Source organism: Felis catus, chromosome A3 (genome assembly GCF_018350175.1).
Source record: "Felis catus isolate Fca126 chromosome A3, F.catus_Fca126_mat1.0, whole genome shotgun sequence".
Classification (NCBI taxonomy): domain Eukaryota; kingdom Metazoa; phylum Chordata; class Mammalia; order Carnivora; family Felidae; genus Felis; species Felis catus.
Window position 1 is genome coordinate 103,001,151 of NC_058370.1, and position 18,985 is coordinate 103,020,135.

Sequence of the window (18,985 nt, forward strand, 5' to 3'; positions counted from 1 at the left end):
CTTACCATCTTTTTGTTGGACTGCTACAAACGACTCTTTAGTAGACTTCCTGTCTCAATACTCTAGACCCTCCTTTTTCAGGTCTTTTTTTTTTTTTTTTAATTATTAAAGATTTTGTTTTTAAGTAATCTCTACACCCAACACGGGGCTCAAACTCACCACCCCAAGATCAAGAGTCTCACATTCTTCCAACTGAGCCAGCCAGCTGTCTCTTCTGGGTCACTTTTGAATGTTATTTTCGAGTTCTTTCTAATACAGATTTCATCATGGTATTTGCCGGCACGGCTTTGATTCCTGTCTCCTCTCGCCTGAAGAAGGAACTTTAGACTCTTGAGCACATCATTCTACCTTTCCCTCTGGCCCCACCTTCCACGATTCTCCACACATGTATACCTTATAGGCAAGCTACTCTGGGACATTCTACCACGGTCCCTGTATTTTCACGCTTCCAACTATTTATTCCCCTCAATATTCCCAGAATGCGTTTTCCCCACTTCTTTTCCTGGTTAGCCTCTATCTGTTCTTCCAGTCTCAATTTAATGTCACCATCTCTGTGAAGTCTTCTTGAGTTTTGCACTAGAATTGCTTTCTCTCTTCTCTATTTGCATAGCATCTCTTTACAATGGCCATTACTATCACTCTATTGTTCCTAGTTATGTATTTTTCTTCCCCACCAGAGTAACACAGGAACAATACCTTTTTCTTGTGTCTCCTCAGTATGGGGCACATATTGAGCACTTAAGTTTGCTGAACTAATAGAAAAAGAAAGATATTGTTTGTTTGGGGAATTGTTACTTTTTCACCTTCAACTAAATTCCCGTATTGAGGTTAAAAATAATAATGCATAACTATAGTTCCTTCTATTATAACGGAACAGTACTAAAAGTAATTTGATTTTAATGACACAACAAACTACTTTAGGACATAGTAAAGGATATGAACCATACAAAAATGGAGTCAATAACTGCCAAAATAATGTCACCAAAAATGACAGCTAAATGGTTAGAACCCTGGAAGATAAAAAACAGGGGGAAAAATCTGAATGTAAAAGTTTCGTTCCATTATAGAAATTATTATGTGATAAAGAAAAACAATTGAGCTCATTTCATCATTTTACAAAAGCCACAGAAAAATTTTATTCCTAACAAAATTGTGTCTATGCACTTGGAAATTTTTGTTTTGGCAGCAACAGGTGTTAGTCTGCCATCCACCTATTCAACGAGAATGTAAAATTGTACTATGCAATGGCAAATAAAACATATCATGTCTCCAGCTCCACTGAGATAAACCATTTCAATCTCTCCCCTCTCCACACCAACCTACAGCCAGGGCTACTAATGAAATGGGACTCCTGATCTTTCTTACTATCTGTGAAGGGACATGAAAAAACAAAACAAAACAAAGAAAAGGAACTGTGGAAGAGTAAACATAAACCATAGATTAGACACTTTCATCACAAGTTGACAGAAAATCATATTTAAAAGTTATATCTAAGATGTTGTCTATGTAAAACCTTAAAGAAAAACAATGTTTATACTATGTCTACATGCGGGATATTTATCTTTTCTCTTTCTAGCAAAGACTAGCTCCTGTAAATTATATATATAAATGCACAGTACTTCGCTATTATGTAAAAGTAAAAATAAATGTATCTTTCAGAGAGTCAGAGATGAAAAGAGCAAGTGTGTCTAATACAGAACGCAGATGTTTCGAAGATAATAGAAGAATGAGGCTTTTAACATTACTGGACAAATGTCCTGCTGTAAGGCTCAGATCAAAATATATGAAGCAAACTTACGTGGCAACACAAGATCATTCACTCTGTGCCCAGTGATCTGATTCACACATCCAATCCAAAAGACATTCTGGGTAAAAATTACTAGGTTCTTTGAATCGAGTAAACTATAATAAGCTGCTTAGTCACTCAGTCGTCAACCATATTATTAAGGAAAACCGAGAGCCAGAAATCGAGGGGTCTTCCCAGATGTAAATGTTCTGCCTCTTCTTAGAGAGTAAAGCATTGCCGCCCACATCGCCTGAGTCATTTCCCCCTGGACACTACCTTCTTGTGGGTCTTCCAAGAGTGGAGACTGTTGAATCCCCAAACACTGACTCCACAAGAGTCAGAGAACAGTTATAACCAAATGAGACTCAAGCATGATGAGATGTAATATCAGCATGTGTGAAGGGTACGGTTAATTCTGTTCACTTCCACGTGTTTAAAACCAAGGGTTAAGGAAGAAATGAATGTGTTCAGACTGCATGATAACAAAGACAAATGTTCTGTATAAAGAATAACCACGAATGTTTTTGGGATGGAACATTCTGGAGATGTCATTCTGGGATGACATCAAATGGTGCCTTCATAATCGATCATATTTTCCTTCATAATTGATCATATTATCCTTTATAATTGATATTTTCCTTCATAATTGATCAGATTTTAAGAAGTTCTTTTACTACATTCAGGAAGTTATTTAAAAAGGGAAATATTCCATAGGGGGAAAAAAAGCTCAAATTGGGCCTTTTTCATACATTTCCTATCTTTAAAAATTCATCTCAGGAGATATAAAGTTAAATCATATTTCACAGCAACAATAAAAAGGGATAGAAGTGGAATTATGTAGTTTTTACCCCAATAACTCTCATCACGCCTTCAACAGCTGCGAAGATAAAGTAAAGAATCCCCAGTCCAACCACCCGGTGCATGACTGTTCCTAAACGAGGCCTGGAATGAAGAAGAGGAAAAAGAAAAAAAAAAAAAAAAAAGGAAAAGCATGGGTAAGTAAAATGCATCCGAATACAATAACTGGCCCAATTTTCCAATATGAGAGAAGTCATTATCTAATCAAATCAGCCTGCCCTGCCCCTGCCTCTGCTCAGTTTTAGGAAACAGCGTATTTCCCAGGAGGGAACAAGGCAGAAACAGCCTCAGAAAAAATGGGTCTCCTCCAGGACTTGAAGCTGTACAGATGCCCATGGAGCAACATGCTGAGGCCACTCAGGTGCCAGAGGATTCTGCTGCTGAAATGCAAGCCCCCCAAGGAACAGAGTGCAGGTGCTCACTCCAGGGAGCGGAGCAGTTAGATTGGTGACGCCGAGGAGGGTCGGGCCTACTTGTGTCACTGACAGAAACAGTAACTTAATTCTTTCATTAGCGTCAATTAAAAACTGTTCGGGGATACATTTCATTAGAGATAATCCACTAGTTTTCTGACTTGGGTAGAAAAAGAACAGGAGTGTGAGGAGATCGAAGTCTACCCCCTTTCTTCACTCAGTGGCCCAAACAAGAGCGCTAAGACATTTCAGTTTCCATTCTTTACGTGGAAAAGAACTAAAATAACATTTTTGATTCTCTAAAGATATAGATGACTGGGGAAAATGCAAAGACAGTGATTTTTGCAATGAGTAATTTGAAAACAGAACTGAAACTTCATGAAATTTGCAAATCGTATCGCACAGACATTTTAGCTCAAAAACACTCTTACTGGAGTAATTAGAAGAAGAAAAAAAAACCCTGATTTTGGAAAAATACTTCAGGTAGTCACTTTAAGATAAAATCCAACTGAAAATTAAACTAATATCCATAGCTTATATTTAAGACTGTATCTAATTTAGTTCATCAAAATTCTGACTCCTTACAGCCAGCTAACTGGAACCCTCCAACAGCCAGAAGTACGAGTGCTCTGAAGTGCATAACTAGAAAAGGGAGGCCCAAGATTCCACATGAGGATTCTGTGTTCTGACTACTATACAGGGCCAAAAACAAAGAAACAAACAACCCCCCCCCCCAAAAGAAAAAACCCCAAAAAGCATTTGAGAAGGAATCTCAATAAATACCCAATGGAAAAAAGGTGTCTTGGCCAAAACCTTGCTAACTACAACAATCTCAAGCTCCCAAGCATATGTGTATACATTCAGTGTGTATTTGCCGAGTGCCTACTGTGTGCCACGGACTACACTGGGCCTTAAGAAAACAGCAGGACACCCGCAGGCAAAGCTCCTACTCTATGGAAGTCACATTCAAGTGGGGGAACGAGACAATAAATCCTAACATCTGTGTCAAACTGGAGCTATAAATGGGGTGAGGGTCAGAGTGATGGAGGGTGTGCACCACATCGGGAATCCTGACAGTGCCAGCCTCCCTGGGAGAGGACGGTGAGCAGAAAAAAGAGAGTGAGGAAGCAAACCACGCCTGGGGTCTCAGGCAAGATGCTTATGGACAGAGGCCTTTACTGCACAGTGAGGAAGTGTCTGCTGTGTTTAAGGAAGAGCAATCAGCAAGAAAGCCTGCAGGATGGAGCAGAGTGTTCAAAAGGGAGAGTGGCAGGTGCGGTCGGCCATGTGAAAAAACAAAAAGGGAATGGATTTTTTTGAGTGAGATGAGCAGAAGAGTAATGAGATAGGAGTTACATTTAAAAAGGATCATCTTAAAAAAAATAAAAAATAAAATAAAATAAAAATAAAAAGGATCATCTTGGGGCACGTGGGCAGCTCCATCGGTTAAGCGTCCGACTCTTGATTTCCGCTCAGGTCACGATCTCACAGTTCATGAGTTCAAGGCCTGTGTCGGGCTCTGTACTGACAGCCTGGAGCCGGCTTAGGATTCTCTCTCCCTCACTCTCTGCCACTCCCCTGGCTTGCTCTCTATCTCTCTCTCCAAATAAATAAAAATAAACTTTAAAAGGATCATCTTGGCCTCTGCTGTGTCTGAAAAGACTGACAGGAGACCAGGGCAGATGCCGGGAAACCAGTTAGGAGGGTACTGAAGTTATCTAGGGAGAGAAGATGGTGGTCGGGCCCAGGGTGGTAGCTGTGGAAGGGAGGGGTAGGTTCACTCTGGATGTGTCCTGACATTAGAGCCAAAACACTAGATGAGTGCGCCCCAGGGATATGAGTCGCGTGAGCAGAGGTCTGGGGTGCTTCAATGCTGGAGCTCAGAAAGACAAAGAGGGCCCAGCAGGGGAGGTTAGGAAGGAGCAGCCAGGGCCCCTGCACAAAGGCTGAGCAAGGCCATGTGGTTTTGGCAACCAGAGGTCAAGGTAATTGACAAGAGCAGTCTCAAGGGAGGAATGGAAGGAAAACTTCCCTGGGTGCGATCAGGAGAAAATGAGGACGTTGGAGTGGCAAGTACAGAGCACGCATCTGAGAAATAATGCTGCACAGGGGCGAGGGAATGAAGGAGCAGCAGAGGACAGCGCCGGCTGGGACCAAGCGAGGGTTGCTCCTGAAGATGACAGAAATAACAGCATGCTGATGGCAGTGACCCACCAGAGGAAAACTGATGAGACCGGAGCAAACAGAAGCAGCTGCTGGAACAGCTTCTTTAGCAGATGACAGGTAACAGGATCCGGAGCCCAGGAGCAGGGAAAGGACTAAACCATGTACCTTTCCTTCAAGAGGAGGAGAACGCTGCGCATGGTTCAGATATGGGAGGAATGGTACAGATTTGGGGGCAGGAAGGCATTAGAATTCCCTTCTGATGGCTTCTATTTCCTCAATGAGAAAAGAACCAAGATCAGGTAAGACAGATACGAGTAGGGAATCTGAGGCTGGAGGGGAGAGAACAGTCCTAACAGTCTTCTGCACAGTGGGAAAGGGGCCAGAGACTGGCAAGGGGATCTAGAAGAACTACCAGGGACACTAAGGACGCACTTAAAAGTTCCGGGTCATGAAGCGACACGAGCCTGCAGTATGGTTGGGTGTTCTTCTCAGGCAGATTCTGCTTCTGCAGCAGGAGCCTGAAGCAGATGGAAAGCTGGATTTGTCAAGGGAGGCTGGCCAAGAGAAAGGCGGAGGGCTTCAGGTGCACATGGCGTGGCTGTGGACATGGGCGTGTGTTCAGCACCCTGAAGGATCAATGGAAGGTAGCAGGATCAAAAGGCCAGAGGCTATATACTAAGGTCAAAGAATGAAGTGGGCTGATGTGTTAGGAAAAGTAAACAGGAAACAGAGAAGGTGACAGTGGAAAAGTGGATTGCTTAAATTTGCAGTTGTAAAGAGGGTACAGTTATACATAACAATAAAGTCTAGAAAATAGCAGTGGGAATCAGTAACTGAGGTGAGGGGACAGGTAAGAGCAGTGCAGGTGAGGGGGTGAGTTCAGGTTACTTACAGGATCGCCCACAAAGAAACTGAAATCACTGGGAATTCTGACACACGCAGTGTTGAGAAAGTCAGGGAGCAAGTACTCCATGAGTTAAGGGATGAAGGGAGAAGTCTGGAACTTAAAAGGTGACTGTAGTAAGAAGATATAGCAGGTGATCCAGGCTAAAAGCTTGAGCTTCTGGGAATTAGAGAGTTTTTAAAAAGGCGATAAGGATAAAGAGGACAAGCTGTTCCATGTTCATTCGCAGTGACTCACAGGCATGGGAGAGAAAAGATCGGCAGCCTGAGGGGGCCTGGAAGAAGTAGGGTCCTCAGTGGACAGCCAGGTTTCAGTCCGAAATCCTGCTGACCTGGTGCTTAATCCTCTCTGTCTTTTACAATATTTGAGTGCAATCGTAAAAGCAGAACCATGTGTCTAGGAAATAGAAAATGGTTTAAACTTTTTTTTTTTTAATTTTTTTTTTCAATGTTTATTTATTTTTGGGACAGAGAGAGACAGAGCATGAACGGGGGAGGGGCAGAGAGAGAGGGAGACACAGAATCGGAAACAGGCTCCAGGCTCTGAGCCATCAGCCCAGAGCCTGACGCGGGGCTCGAACTCATGGACCGCGAGATCGTGACCTGGCTGAAGTCGGATGCTTAACCAACTGCGCCACCCAGGCGCCCCAAAAATGGTTTAAACTTTAAGAATCGTTAAAAATTTTCCATTATCCTTAAAGTTGATTACTTCTTCATCTAACTATAAAAAGCCACACTGGACTTCAAATTCAAGATCTTTATTTGAGGACAGTGTCAAGTGGCCGGTACATGGAGGACCCGTGAAAACACGGGTATTTCCCCACGGGGCTTTCCTCACTGGTATTTCCCCACGGGGGTCCCCACGGGGCTTGTATCACAGTACTAAGAAGTGTCCAGTTTCACAGAGCTCATAATGTAGTGGAAGGAGTTACAAGACTGGAGGCTCGGTATCTTTCCAACACGCCAATACTTACTTCACAATGCCGTAGCCCAAGCTCACAATGATCACAAGGAGGCGAGCCAATGTCCTCTTAACCGCAGATATCAACTCCGCAAATATCAATAAACCTTGGGCTGAGGGGAAGAAAGAAAAGAATTCATTCTGTGTACATCTAGAGGCCTGCCACCAAGATTCTAAAGATGTACTGTGTATTAAGTACATTCTGACTCCAGACGAATTAGCCTTATTTGCTTTAAAGGTCATCTAATCCAACTGATGTTTGAAAACCTCAGTCTTGTATCAATCTAAAATCTCCCCCAGCTTCCCTCTGTTCTTGTTCTTCCCCTTGAGGTTATAAAGAACTTTCTGTCTTGTAAATATTTGAAAACCATAAGGTCCTCTAGAATTTTCTTTTCTCCAGGATGCCTTCATCATTTGTTTATTTATGCTCCTACTGTGTGGCTACAATAGGAAAAGAGACACCATGATCCCTGCCCTCATGAAGCTGCTACTCTGGTGAGGACAAGTAAATACACAGAACTCAGTGTGGTGAGTGCTAGAGGCAACACAGCATCTCCCAGGACTATGAAGAAGCCAACTGAATCCACACTTGAGGGAGGTGAAAGTGGGTTCAGAAAAGCTTCGCAGAGGAAGCAACATCTAAGTCAGGATTTGAAGGCCTAGTAAAAGTTAAACATTTGGGGGGAATAAGAGAAAAGCAAAATAAACGGCACATGAAAAGGCATGGAGGAGAAAAGATGAAAAGTAAAATACTTTGCAAGAAATCAAAGTTCAGTGTATCTGTAGCAGAGAGTGTAATGGGGGATATAAAAAAAAGAGGCTGGTGACAGAGGCAGGGACAATCACGCAGGGTGGTTAGGCCATGTTATGAATCTGGATTTTATGTGAAGGGCAGTGGGAAGTCAATGACTGTAAACAAGGGAGTAAAAAAGGAATTGGTAAACTACAGCCCACAGGTCAAATTTGGCCCTACATCTGTCTTTGTAAATAAAGCTTCATTGGAAGAGAGCCACGCCCATTTGTTGACGTGTTGACTGTGGCTGCTTTTGTGCTATAATGGCAGAGTTGAGTAGTAGCAACAGAGACCATATGGCCTGTAAAGCCAAAAATATTTACCATATGGCCTTTGCACAAGAAGTTTGCTGACTCTTGGAATAAAACGGACAGCTTGATTTTATCAAGATTGCTCTACTTAATGGCTTGGAGAGGAACGAGACTACCAGCAAGGAAAATGCTCAGGAAGCCATTCCAGAAATCCAGGTAAGAGACGATAAGAGCACAGTGCTGGCAGGGAAGATGGAGAGAACCAGAAACATAGACAGAAACAAGTAGTGAATCCACCTACTTAGTCTTGTTTTCAGCTCACAATTTTCCAACTTGTCCACAAGAAATCACAAGAGACCTCATCAAATGCCTTGTAGACAGATGTGGAACTAGAGGGAGAGGAAGAGGGTGGCAAAAAGGATGGCACCAAGGTCAACTGGCAGGGCCATCCACCGACGGGAATACCTGCAGGAGCATTAGGTTAGGACTAAAGTGTGTCAAAAGTACAAGGGTGGGAAAGGTGAGTTTCTTTTATGCCCTACAGAGATGAATGCAAGGCATTCGGAAGATGTTTGGCAGGTGACCAGTTACTAGGTCTGCAGCTTAGGACAGACATCTGGCCAGGAAGGTGAGCTTTAAGAAGAAAACAATGGATGAACTCCCCAAGAGCGGATGCAGAATGTGAAGAGGTTTAGGATAACAAATGTTTAAGGGTAGCGTGTTTTCAAATCCCTTCATGAGCTGCTCAGTCTGGACTATTTCCCTCTTGGAATGAAGTGAATACAACCTTCCTGGCAGGTGGACCTTCTCAATGTCTTGACTGCTAGCCCTCCTGCTGTAACCTAACGCTGTAGGAGCTAGTGGGAGGCACAACTGCCTATAACTGTCTATGTTGAGCTGATGCAAAAGCTTCAACCTTTAAATCCTTTAGAGAAGTTTCCCATTTATATTTTTTCAATTTATACTTGAACCTCAAGTTCAAGGTCTTACCTATTAGGTTTTACCTTTCCATTTGGGATATCAAATCTGTCTGTACCCCTTCAAGTACCTTCACGTGAGAAGGGTCCATCTAAAATTATTCTCTATACCCCCAGTATGAACAACTCCACCAGCCTCACATCGTCCACAGAATTTTAGTGAATGCTCTCTACATATGCACAGGCCTGCAATAAATGTTAGGTATAACATTTAGGATAAACCAGCCACAAGGTCTAAAACCTGTGAGACAGGTGTCATTCAAAACCCCCTTCTAACCCAGTAGTTCTCAATCCTAGATGCATACTAGAATCATATGGGAAGCCTCTCAACAGAACTAATTCTTAGGCCTACTTCAACCAGAATCTCTGGCACTGGTATTACTTGAAAGCAAGGGACACTTATGTGCAGCCAGGGATGAGAACCACTGCTCCGGTGCTGTCCAACAGAAGTTTCCAGGATGATGGAGATGTCCTACATCCATGCTGTCCAATACAGTAATCAACGGTCACATGTGGCTACTGAGCATGTGAAATGCAGCTAGTACAACAACAGCTAGTAAACTGCTAACTTCACTTAATTTAAACAGCCAGATGTGGTTTATGGCCACCACACTGGACGACACAGCTCTATACTGACAAGACTGATGGGTGCTTATGTGCACGGGCTCTTTAAATATGGCTGCACAGCCAGTTTTCAGTGCACATTTCTCCATCTTGTCCACAAGAAATCAAAGTTGTCAAATACCTTGAAGAAGTCCAGGTATACTAAGTTTAGAAGCACAAAAGAAGTCAATCTGATATGACCTATTCTTAAGGTCCCCGTGTTGGGTCCTAACAATCACTGTTTCCTGTCCCTGCAGGATCAGTGCTAAGCAAGACAGCCTGGGTTACAGAATTCCCACTTGGGAAAATCAGAAAAAGCAACAGCCATGTCATCTGACACCTGTCCCTCTCACAGGACTCCTCAAAGACTCTGACAGCAGCCTGGGGCTTCTCTCCCAAGCCCTTCTCGTGTCATCTCAGACACAGGGCTTGAAGTCCGTGAGGATGGCAAGAGCTTCTGCGGCTCCCCACTGAAGTTCAAGCCACCCTCAACGCTCCCTAGACAAGAGAGGATCACCACTCAGAGCAAAGGAGCTGAACTGCCTTATTTCACATTCAAGAATGCTTTATTCTCCAGCCAGGAGCAGCAGCCTCACCCCTCTTTCATTATTTTATTTAGAGCACACATGTGCATGCGTGCACGCATGCACGCACGCGCGCGCGCGCACACACACACACACACCACTAAAACCTCTTATGGAATAATAATACCTCTAATGTGCCCCCTTGAATGTTTGTCTTTTCTTTCTTCTTTTGTACCTACCCTTTTATTTTGGGAAATTACAAACATTCCCCAACACAGAAAAAGCAGTATAGTGAACTCCCATGTGCCCAATACTCACTGTCAATAATTATCAACATTAGGGCAAATCTGTTTCATCTACATTCCAACTCACTCTTCTTTTTTTTCTGGAGTATTATAAAAATAAATAGCCGACATAATCACACCCTATAAAAGTCTGCACAAAGATCATTTTAGCTGATCACTCAGAACTGATCACTCCTGAGTGCTTTCATCCCTTTGGAGCTACCTCCCTTTTCAAAGGCTGGGTGATGGGATTGTACCTTTACCTCTCTGGCCTTTTTGCATTCCACCTTCTAGAAACCTGGGGCACACATCTGAGGATGCCCGCCTTCCTGCCCTTTCTGATTCACACACTTCCCTGTGTAAACCGTGAGGGGCCTCCACTGGTCACATGAAGTTCTGTGTGAGAACGAAGAGACAGAGAGAACACAAGAAGGCTGCAGGCACATCCATCCCAGAACTACTGATTTTACTGCGTGGGGTCAGATTTTCCTTCTTTTCTTTTGTGGAGGAGAAAGGAGAAGGAAGAGTATGGGAAAATGACAGAGAAATATGTTAAAAGGATCAGTAGCACCTAAAGTGCCCCCCTCTGGAACTTTTATTGATTTAATCCAATCACTGAAGTGGGAGTTTTCTTTTCCCCAGGAGGAAAGTGAGGGAAAGAAGGGAAATGGAAAATGAGGACAATACAGACACTAGCCTAGATCAGAGTCCTACTCTCACGTTCTCATCTTGGCTCTTGTCGTCTTCACCTATAACGCAACCGTTCCCAAATCACTGTACAAAGGAGGCCTCCCGCAGCTCTGCTCACAAATGCTAGGGGCCTCTTGGATCATATAGTATTTATGGAGAGAGTCACAGCTTACTTGATAGCCCAGTGCTGCTGATGTTTTGATATTCAGTATAAAAAACTGCTTTTTCAAGCATTCCCAGGAAAATAACAGCTGCAATCCAGAACTGAATTCTTAATATATCTTTCCAATAACAGGCAGACCACGTCAGCCACAGTACGCCATATAAAATATAAACGATACACATCACCATGTAAAACTGTAGGAAGAAGAGCAATTTTAGTCAGTTAAGGCTTGTGATCACTTGAAAATGGACATTTCTTTTTTTTTTAATTTTTTAACATTTATTTATTTTTGAGACAGAGAGAGAGCATGAACAGGGGAGGGGCAGAGAGAGAGGGAGACACAGAATCTGAAACAGGCTCCAGGCTCTGAGCTGTCAGCACAGAGCCCGAAGTGGGGCTCGAACTCACGGACCGTGAGATCATGACCTGAGCCGAAGTCGGACGCTTAACCGACCAAGCCACCCAGGCGCCCCGAAAATGGACATTTCTTCATTCAAGTATCCAGTCTTTTATTTCCCTGTCACTCTAGCCAAAAACAGAGGGTATACCAAAGTATTAGCTACTAAGGGATACCACCACTGAGCTCTTTAAGTTGTTAGATTTTCCAATTAGGATATAAAATTCATTTTTAAAAAAGGAAAAAATGATGAGAAATACTCACAATCATTAGTGGCCAATCTGACGCAGAAATATATCCATGAGGCCCGATCATAGAAAGAGAAACTGGTGAAGATGGGGATAAAGACATCAAAGAATTAAATTACCAATCAGTCTTTTATTTTTAAACGTAAGCTCATTTCCCAGAAGGTTCCAAGAACGCACACCAAGCCGACAAATCTGCATTTTTACCTAAGACACACAATGTATTGGCTAATTACCAGTCATTAACATGTAATCTTACCAAGATACCTTTACTTGTATACATGCTGTTGTAAAACCTGGGCCAAATCTGATCTTATGCAGACAATAAAGCAATACTGGCCTTAGGTTGGCCCCATGTTGAGTCGCTGACCTCACTGAGGACTTTGTCTTCCTTACTGTAACTTGGGATAAATTACTGAATTCAAGCATCTAGTTTGGGTCATTGTCCAAGGTGACAATAATAAATAGAGTGCCAAATAAAGTACAAGACTTGCAGAGCTCAGTAACTGCTTCTGTTACTAACTAGTAGGGCCTTAAAACTGCCTGCTGCTATCAGGGGAAAAGACGCAATACCTGGGAAGCCGGGGGTTGTGGGGGACACACAAGTCCAGGTGGCAGCTCTCTTATTTGGCTCTTATCTGGCCCACTATGTCATCTGTGGGAGGAAGCCCCACGGCCCACTCATCCAGAGCAGCCACCTCCACCAGCTTCCCCTGCAGTACACCAGTTCTGTGCCTCCTCTGAAGCAACGCCTATGTCCCCTCAGTACTTTCTGCCTCCCCGCTGGACTGGGCAATTCTCAAAGGCAAAGCCTGGCTTCACACCTGTGTCCCCAGTGGGTGAATCAGAGCAGGATCCTCACATCCTGTTTGGCTACCACTGGTCCAACAGACGCTACTCTGCAAAATGACAGCCGAAGCAATTCTACGATCTGTGAAAGCATTCACTCCCTTGAAGATTGCTTATTGTAAGCCTACTCTTCCATTGGGGGTGCGGAGTGGGCAGAGCTCACGGACCACAGAAGCTATCATTGCCAGACAGGCTACTTCTACTCCTAAGCTACAGACAGATGCTTTAAGATGAGAATTTTAAACGCCTGGTGATGGCTATTTTCCTGATATAGAATATAATCTACTTCAAATACAATTAAAATGTTGCCTAGCCATCTCTATATTAGGAATTTTTTTTTTAATCTGAAAGGATAAAGAATTTTATTATATCCCACTGGAGTTTGAAATTTTAAAAATTTATCTTAATTTTAAATTTCCAATCCATTAAAACATATAATAGTAAGATAAGCAAAAAGTTTTAAGTCCCCCAGATAGATAGGTCGTTTGTTTTTGTGATTCACAGAGATTTGTTTTGCAATGATGTATTTTAATCAAAAAATGTAGATTTGGGTCAATGACAAAAACACAGAATACAGTAAAAGCAGACAGCAAACACACATGCAGTTTAAATATACCATTCAAATTCCATCTTGCATCTGTTTTGTCCGTTTTCACAGAAACAATAAATATATGAAACCCATCTCTCTGTGTTCTGGCTATCACATCCTGAAACAGGAAAAAAAAAATATATATATCCCTTATGTTGTTTTAAAAAATTGCTATAGAAAATATAAACAATTGTTCACCACATTTTAAAACAACTTTTAGTAACTGAATTGAGTTACTTTTCACTGTTTTAAATTTTTTTTAAGTTTATTTATTTTGAGAGAGAGAGAGAAAATGAGCAGGGGAGGGGCAGAGGGGGGCAGGTAGAGAGAGAACCCTAAGCAGGCTCCTTGCTGTCAGCACAGAGCCCAACATGGGGCTCAAACTCACAAACCGTGAGATCATGACCTGGGCCAAAAACCAAGAGTCGGTTGCTTAACTGACTGAGCTGCCCAGGTGCCCCACTTTTCAGTCTTTTGAAACAATGAAAAAAAATGGTAGGTAGTGGAGGGACAGTGGACACTGGAAGGATTTCCCTGTTTTCTCACCATGGGCCTCTCAGAACCAAAGCAATGGAAGAGGAAAAAGCTTTTTCTACTCTTCAATTTTTCTACTTTCAGTATTTCTAAAGAATTTCCCCTGAATGTTACCATTCTATGTTTTACTTAATATTACCATTCAAATATTTTTTCCTAATATTGCCCTTCCCACATTTTATCCTAGTATCAAGCATTCAGTTTTTAATTTTTATTACATTTATTTATTTTTGAGAGACAGAGTGCAAGCGGGGGAGGGTCAGAGAGACAGGGAGACACAGAATCCAAAGCAGGCTCCAGACTCTGAGCCATCAGCACAGAGCCTGATGCGGGGCTTGAACTCATGAACTGTGAGATCGTGACCTGAGCTGAAGTCGGAGGCTCAACTGACTGAGACACCCAGGCGCCCCTCAAGCATTCAGTTTTTAAATGGGTGTGGTTTTGAACTGAACTGGGGGAGTTAGAAGTCAGATAACATTGTTAGAGAGACTGCACAGATTTGGTACATAGGTTCAATTACTTATTAAGATCTATGTTACTAGCAGTCCTGCCGGGAAAGGACACTGCTCATTGTAATGCCTGTGAACGCCACAATGCCCCCACAAACTGAAGCAAACTTTTCACATACATCCTTCCAGAAGACTTCCTATCTTTCCCTTTCATTTCCTACTCCTCCACCTGAGACACAGCCTGTGCAAAGCTGGAAACACGAAGGATGACAAGATAAAAGCAAAGTAAGCTCTCCTAAACCTGTCTTCAGTCCCTACACACAGCTACTTCCAACCCTCCCCACCTCTTGGTCTTGTGACTTTCAGAATTCCCCCAAATACCAAATTCTCTCCTCCCCAGTGCTACACTCATGGACTCTATCTATTTATTTCCATCCTCAATGATGATCCAGACCAGCCCACTGCTATGCTAGGCATTTGAAAAAAGGCTGCAAAGAAGTTAACCTTAAGTTACAACCTAAAAGGAATTTTTAAACAAAGACAGAAACAAATACATACAAAATTCATATAGATACACACAAAAATATACTATTTGATATAACGCTTCTTTTTTCTTCCCCACTTCTAATAACCCTATTGTATATCACTGTCCAAGTATGTATTCTTTTCAGGCTTACTAGAACTTGTCTTGATTTAAAGACAAATAAAATGACTTACTGTTGATCCTTCCTGGTTGGAAACATTTCTGATATTTGTAATTAGTTCCTTATTCTGGAAAAACAAACAACATAATTCCATTTTATATTGCTGCATTTCTATGGGGGAAAAGCTGTCTTAACAATCAAGAAAAAAATATGTTATGAGAAAAGTAAAGATTTGAAAGCTAAACACCAGAGAACACATCTCTTTGTAGCCCAAACATGAGTAACAAAATCCTGCTTTTGAAAAAAATTTAAAAAAAAGTTTTTTTTAATCTATTTATTTTTGAGAGACAGAGAGTCAGATGCAAGTGGGGGAGGAACAGAGGGAGAGGGAGACACAGAATCTAAAACAGACTCCAGGCTCTGAACTGTCAGCACAGAGCCCAACATGGGGCTCAAAATTCATGAACCTCAAGTTCATGACCTGAGCCGAAGTCAGACGCTCAACCGACTGAGCCACTCAGGCGCCCCATTGAAAAATTATTTTTTTTTATTTTTTTATTTTTTTAATTTTTTTTTCAACGTTTATTTATTTTTGGGACAGAGAGAGACAGAGCATGAACAGGGGAGGGGCAGAGAGAGAGGGAGACACAGAATCGGAAACAGGCTCCAGGCTCTGAGCCATCAGCCCAGAGCCCGACGCGGGGCTCGAACTCACGGACCGCGAGATTGTGACCTGGCTGAAGTCGGACGCTTAACCGACTGCGCCACCCAGGCGCCCCTGAAAAATTATTTTTTAAATCAAGATAGTGGCTACCTTTGGTGGGGAAGGTATTAGGAACTAAAAGGGGAGTCTAGGTGCTAAAATATTCTGTACTTGATCTGGGCCTATACTGGTGTGTTCAGGTTCTGAAAATTCATCAAGCCATCCACTTCTGATATGTACACTTTACACTTATCACACCTCAATACACATTTTAAGAACCCTTTACTATTTTTTTTACCAAAGATATATTTTCATTTCAGAATTTACAGAACAAAAATAAGATAAAATGACCCACAGCCTCACAACTCATAGATGAGTGCTATCAACATTTTGGGATCTAATATTCCAGACAGGGAGGGAAGTAAGTGCATAAGGGAGGGGACAGTGTTCAAGTAGGTTAAGTGTGATAAGTCAAGAAGGCTGGCAGACCTTTGGTAAGACTAAGAGACCACCAGATCTCACATGGAGGTCACTGGAAACCTTGACTAGCTGTTCTGATGGAGTAACAGGGGCAAAGGTAGCACTGGAGTGGAAACAAGAGAGAGTGACAGATGAACTGACAACAGATCAGGATAGGAAGACAAAAGGGCTCTTTTTCAAGAGTGTTGCTGCAAAGGGGTACAAAGAAATGGAACAACGGTGCCAGTACCTTACTTATTACCTACTACCACACATTCAAAAGAACTTAACCTAAAAATAACTAATTAAGCACCTTTCTTTTATCAAAATGTTGACAGAATAGAATGTAAGTTACTACTTGTATTCAGTGGGAGTACAGTAAATTCTACTTTGACATGGCAACACATATACTCACATTCAATGAGGGAAACACCTGTAAGTCACTGTTGCAATTTACGTTTTCATATTTTGTTGTCCAACATTCAACGTTCTTGAAATAATGACCACAAAAGTCTTCATCAACGCTAGGTTCATGTTTTTGTGATAGCTCCTCCTACTCAAGGCAAAATTCTGGGTTATAATTTGTTTCCACGCTTCTTACTCAGGAAGATAAGTAAAACTTAACATCTAAATGATATCAAAGATTTATTCAGTTTGGAGCACTTAAAAACACGCAGAACAAAATACTGAAAAGAAAAACATTTTAAAGTGTTTTTTTAATGTTTATTTTTGAGAGAGAGATGGGGGAGGGTGGGGGAGGGGCAGAGAGAGGGAGACACAGAATCTGAAACAGGCTCTAGGCTCGGAGCTGTCAGCACAGAGCCCCTCGCGAGGCTCAAACTCACGAACTGTGAGATCATGACCTGAGCCAAAGTCAGATGCTTAACCGACTGTGCCACTTAGGCGTCCCAAGAAAAATGTTTTAAATATAATTTTAAGTATGATGAAGTTATCATGACATGTTAGCCATTTCAATATGCTCAGATACAGTAACACATAATGCAAGCATAATCTTACAGGAAGAAAGGTGATACGGTATTATCGCAGGAGATGGTTCACGGAGAAATAAAAAATATTTTGTCCTGAGGCTACTTTCATTTTATCCCATGTATAAAAAGATTTTACAAAGAAAAGCAGCATTTAACAATAAGGAAAGATAGGGGCGCCTGGGTGGCTCAGTCGGTTAAACCTCCGACTTCAGCTCAGGTCATGATCTCGCGGTCCGTGAGTTCGAGCCCCGCGTCGGGCTCTGGGCTGATGGCTCAGAGCCTGGAGCCTGCTTCCGATTCTGTGTCTCCCTCTCTCTCTGCCCCTCCCCCGTTCATTCTCTGTCTCTCTCTGTCTCAAAAATAAATAAACGTTAAAAAAAAAATTAACAATAAGGAAAGATAAACCAAAGACAGATGAATAAAACCAGGCTCCTAATGGCAGCTTCTAGTCATCAATAAAAGGTTAAGTTGGCTTCGACTGGCCAGTAAGAAACAGTTTGAGCCAAATAAATACAAAATAGTAACAGATTATAACCCATCTAACAAAGTAAAATTCAATGAGTCCATGCTGATGACTGCTCAGGTGACTGACTGACAGGTAAGACAAGAGGAAAAGAACAGGCTCATCTTCATGGAAGAATGTTAACAAAGCAGAAGGAAATACGGAATTAGAAAATAACCACTAAGCAATTATCAGAGCAACAGCTGATTCATCAGGCAAGAGTCAAAGGATGTTCAGACAAGAACTGATGAAAAATCAGGATATTCACACACAAGTACAAAAGTACTTCTTCATAAGTTATTGTTAACAACAAAGAGAACAGTCGTAACTCTACAGTGGAGAAACCTGGCAGAAATGTCCTGAACCAACAGATCAAAAGTTATCATTACCAAAAATGGGACAAACCCGAATTCTTTGGTACTCCTGCCAAAAATATAACCAGAATCTAATCAAGAGGAAACATCAGAAGTGCTGGAACTGAGGGACATTTTATAAAAATAAGTGGCTTGTATACTTCAAATATATCAGTGTCATATCGTGAAAGACAAAAAACAAAAACAAAAACAAAACAGAACACTGTAGAAATGCACTGTGACCCTAGATTGGATCTTGTACCAGGAAAAACAAAATACAACAACAAACTGCCAAAAAGGATGTTTTGGGAACACTGGCAAAACTTTAATAAGATCTGTTTGTTAGATAATAATTTTGTATCAATGTTAAATTCCCTCAATTTTATCACTGCACTGTGCAAGCTAAGTGAACACCTTTGTTCTTAGGAAACACACTGAAGTATTTAATTTTTTTTTTTAATATTTATTTATTTTTGAGAGACAGAGAGAGGCAGAGCATGAGCAGGGGAGGGGGAGAGAGAGAGAGAGATACAGAATCTGAAGCAGGCTCCAGGCTCTGAGCTGTCAGCACAGAGTGTGACACGGGCTCAAACTCACAAACTGCGAGACCACGACCTGAGCTGAAGTCAGACGCTCAACCAACTGAGCCACTCAGGCATCCCAGGACACACTGAAGTATTTAGTATGTAGGGGTGAAATAACAGGGAATAAAGTCACAAAGGCAATATTTGAGGACAATGGCACCTTTCACCCCAAATGGAAAGACAATACAGATAAAAGTATGGAAATGCACACGATTCATGCTAGGAGCACACAAACAACAGATAAGCCGTGAAGGAAATGACTGTGAGCAACCATCAGGAGACCTGTCACAGGAGAACACCTTGCTGAGCCCAGTGG

General features: G+C 42.0%; 1 protein-coding gene across 5 annotated transcripts in view; it reads right to left on the bottom strand.

Annotated features, from left to right (window-relative positions):
• Positions 1 to 18,985, bottom strand: part of TMEM87B (transmembrane protein 87B) — a 50,249-nt gene that overhangs the window by 21,498 nt on the left and 9,766 nt on the right. For 4 of the 5 annotated variants that reach the window (XM_011281171.3, XM_045054577.1, XR_002741211.2 and 1 more), the window contains exons 4-11: positions 16,657 to 16,794; positions 15,153 to 15,206; positions 13,480 to 13,570; positions 12,034 to 12,095; positions 11,383 to 11,566; positions 7,101 to 7,200; positions 2,635 to 2,728; positions 939 to 1,010 (exon numbers count right to left, since the gene is read on the bottom strand). In XM_011281171.3, coding sequence (XP_011279473.2) covers positions 939 to 1,010; positions 2,635 to 2,728; positions 7,101 to 7,200; positions 11,383 to 11,566; positions 12,034 to 12,095; positions 13,480 to 13,570; positions 15,153 to 15,206; positions 16,657 to 16,794 — 795 coding nt within the window. The remainder of the gene's footprint in view (positions 1 to 938; positions 1,011 to 2,634; positions 2,729 to 7,100; positions 7,201 to 11,382; positions 11,567 to 12,033; positions 12,096 to 13,479; positions 13,571 to 15,152; positions 15,207 to 16,656; positions 16,795 to 18,985) is intronic. The other variant, XM_019827588.3, reaches the window with a different exon arrangement.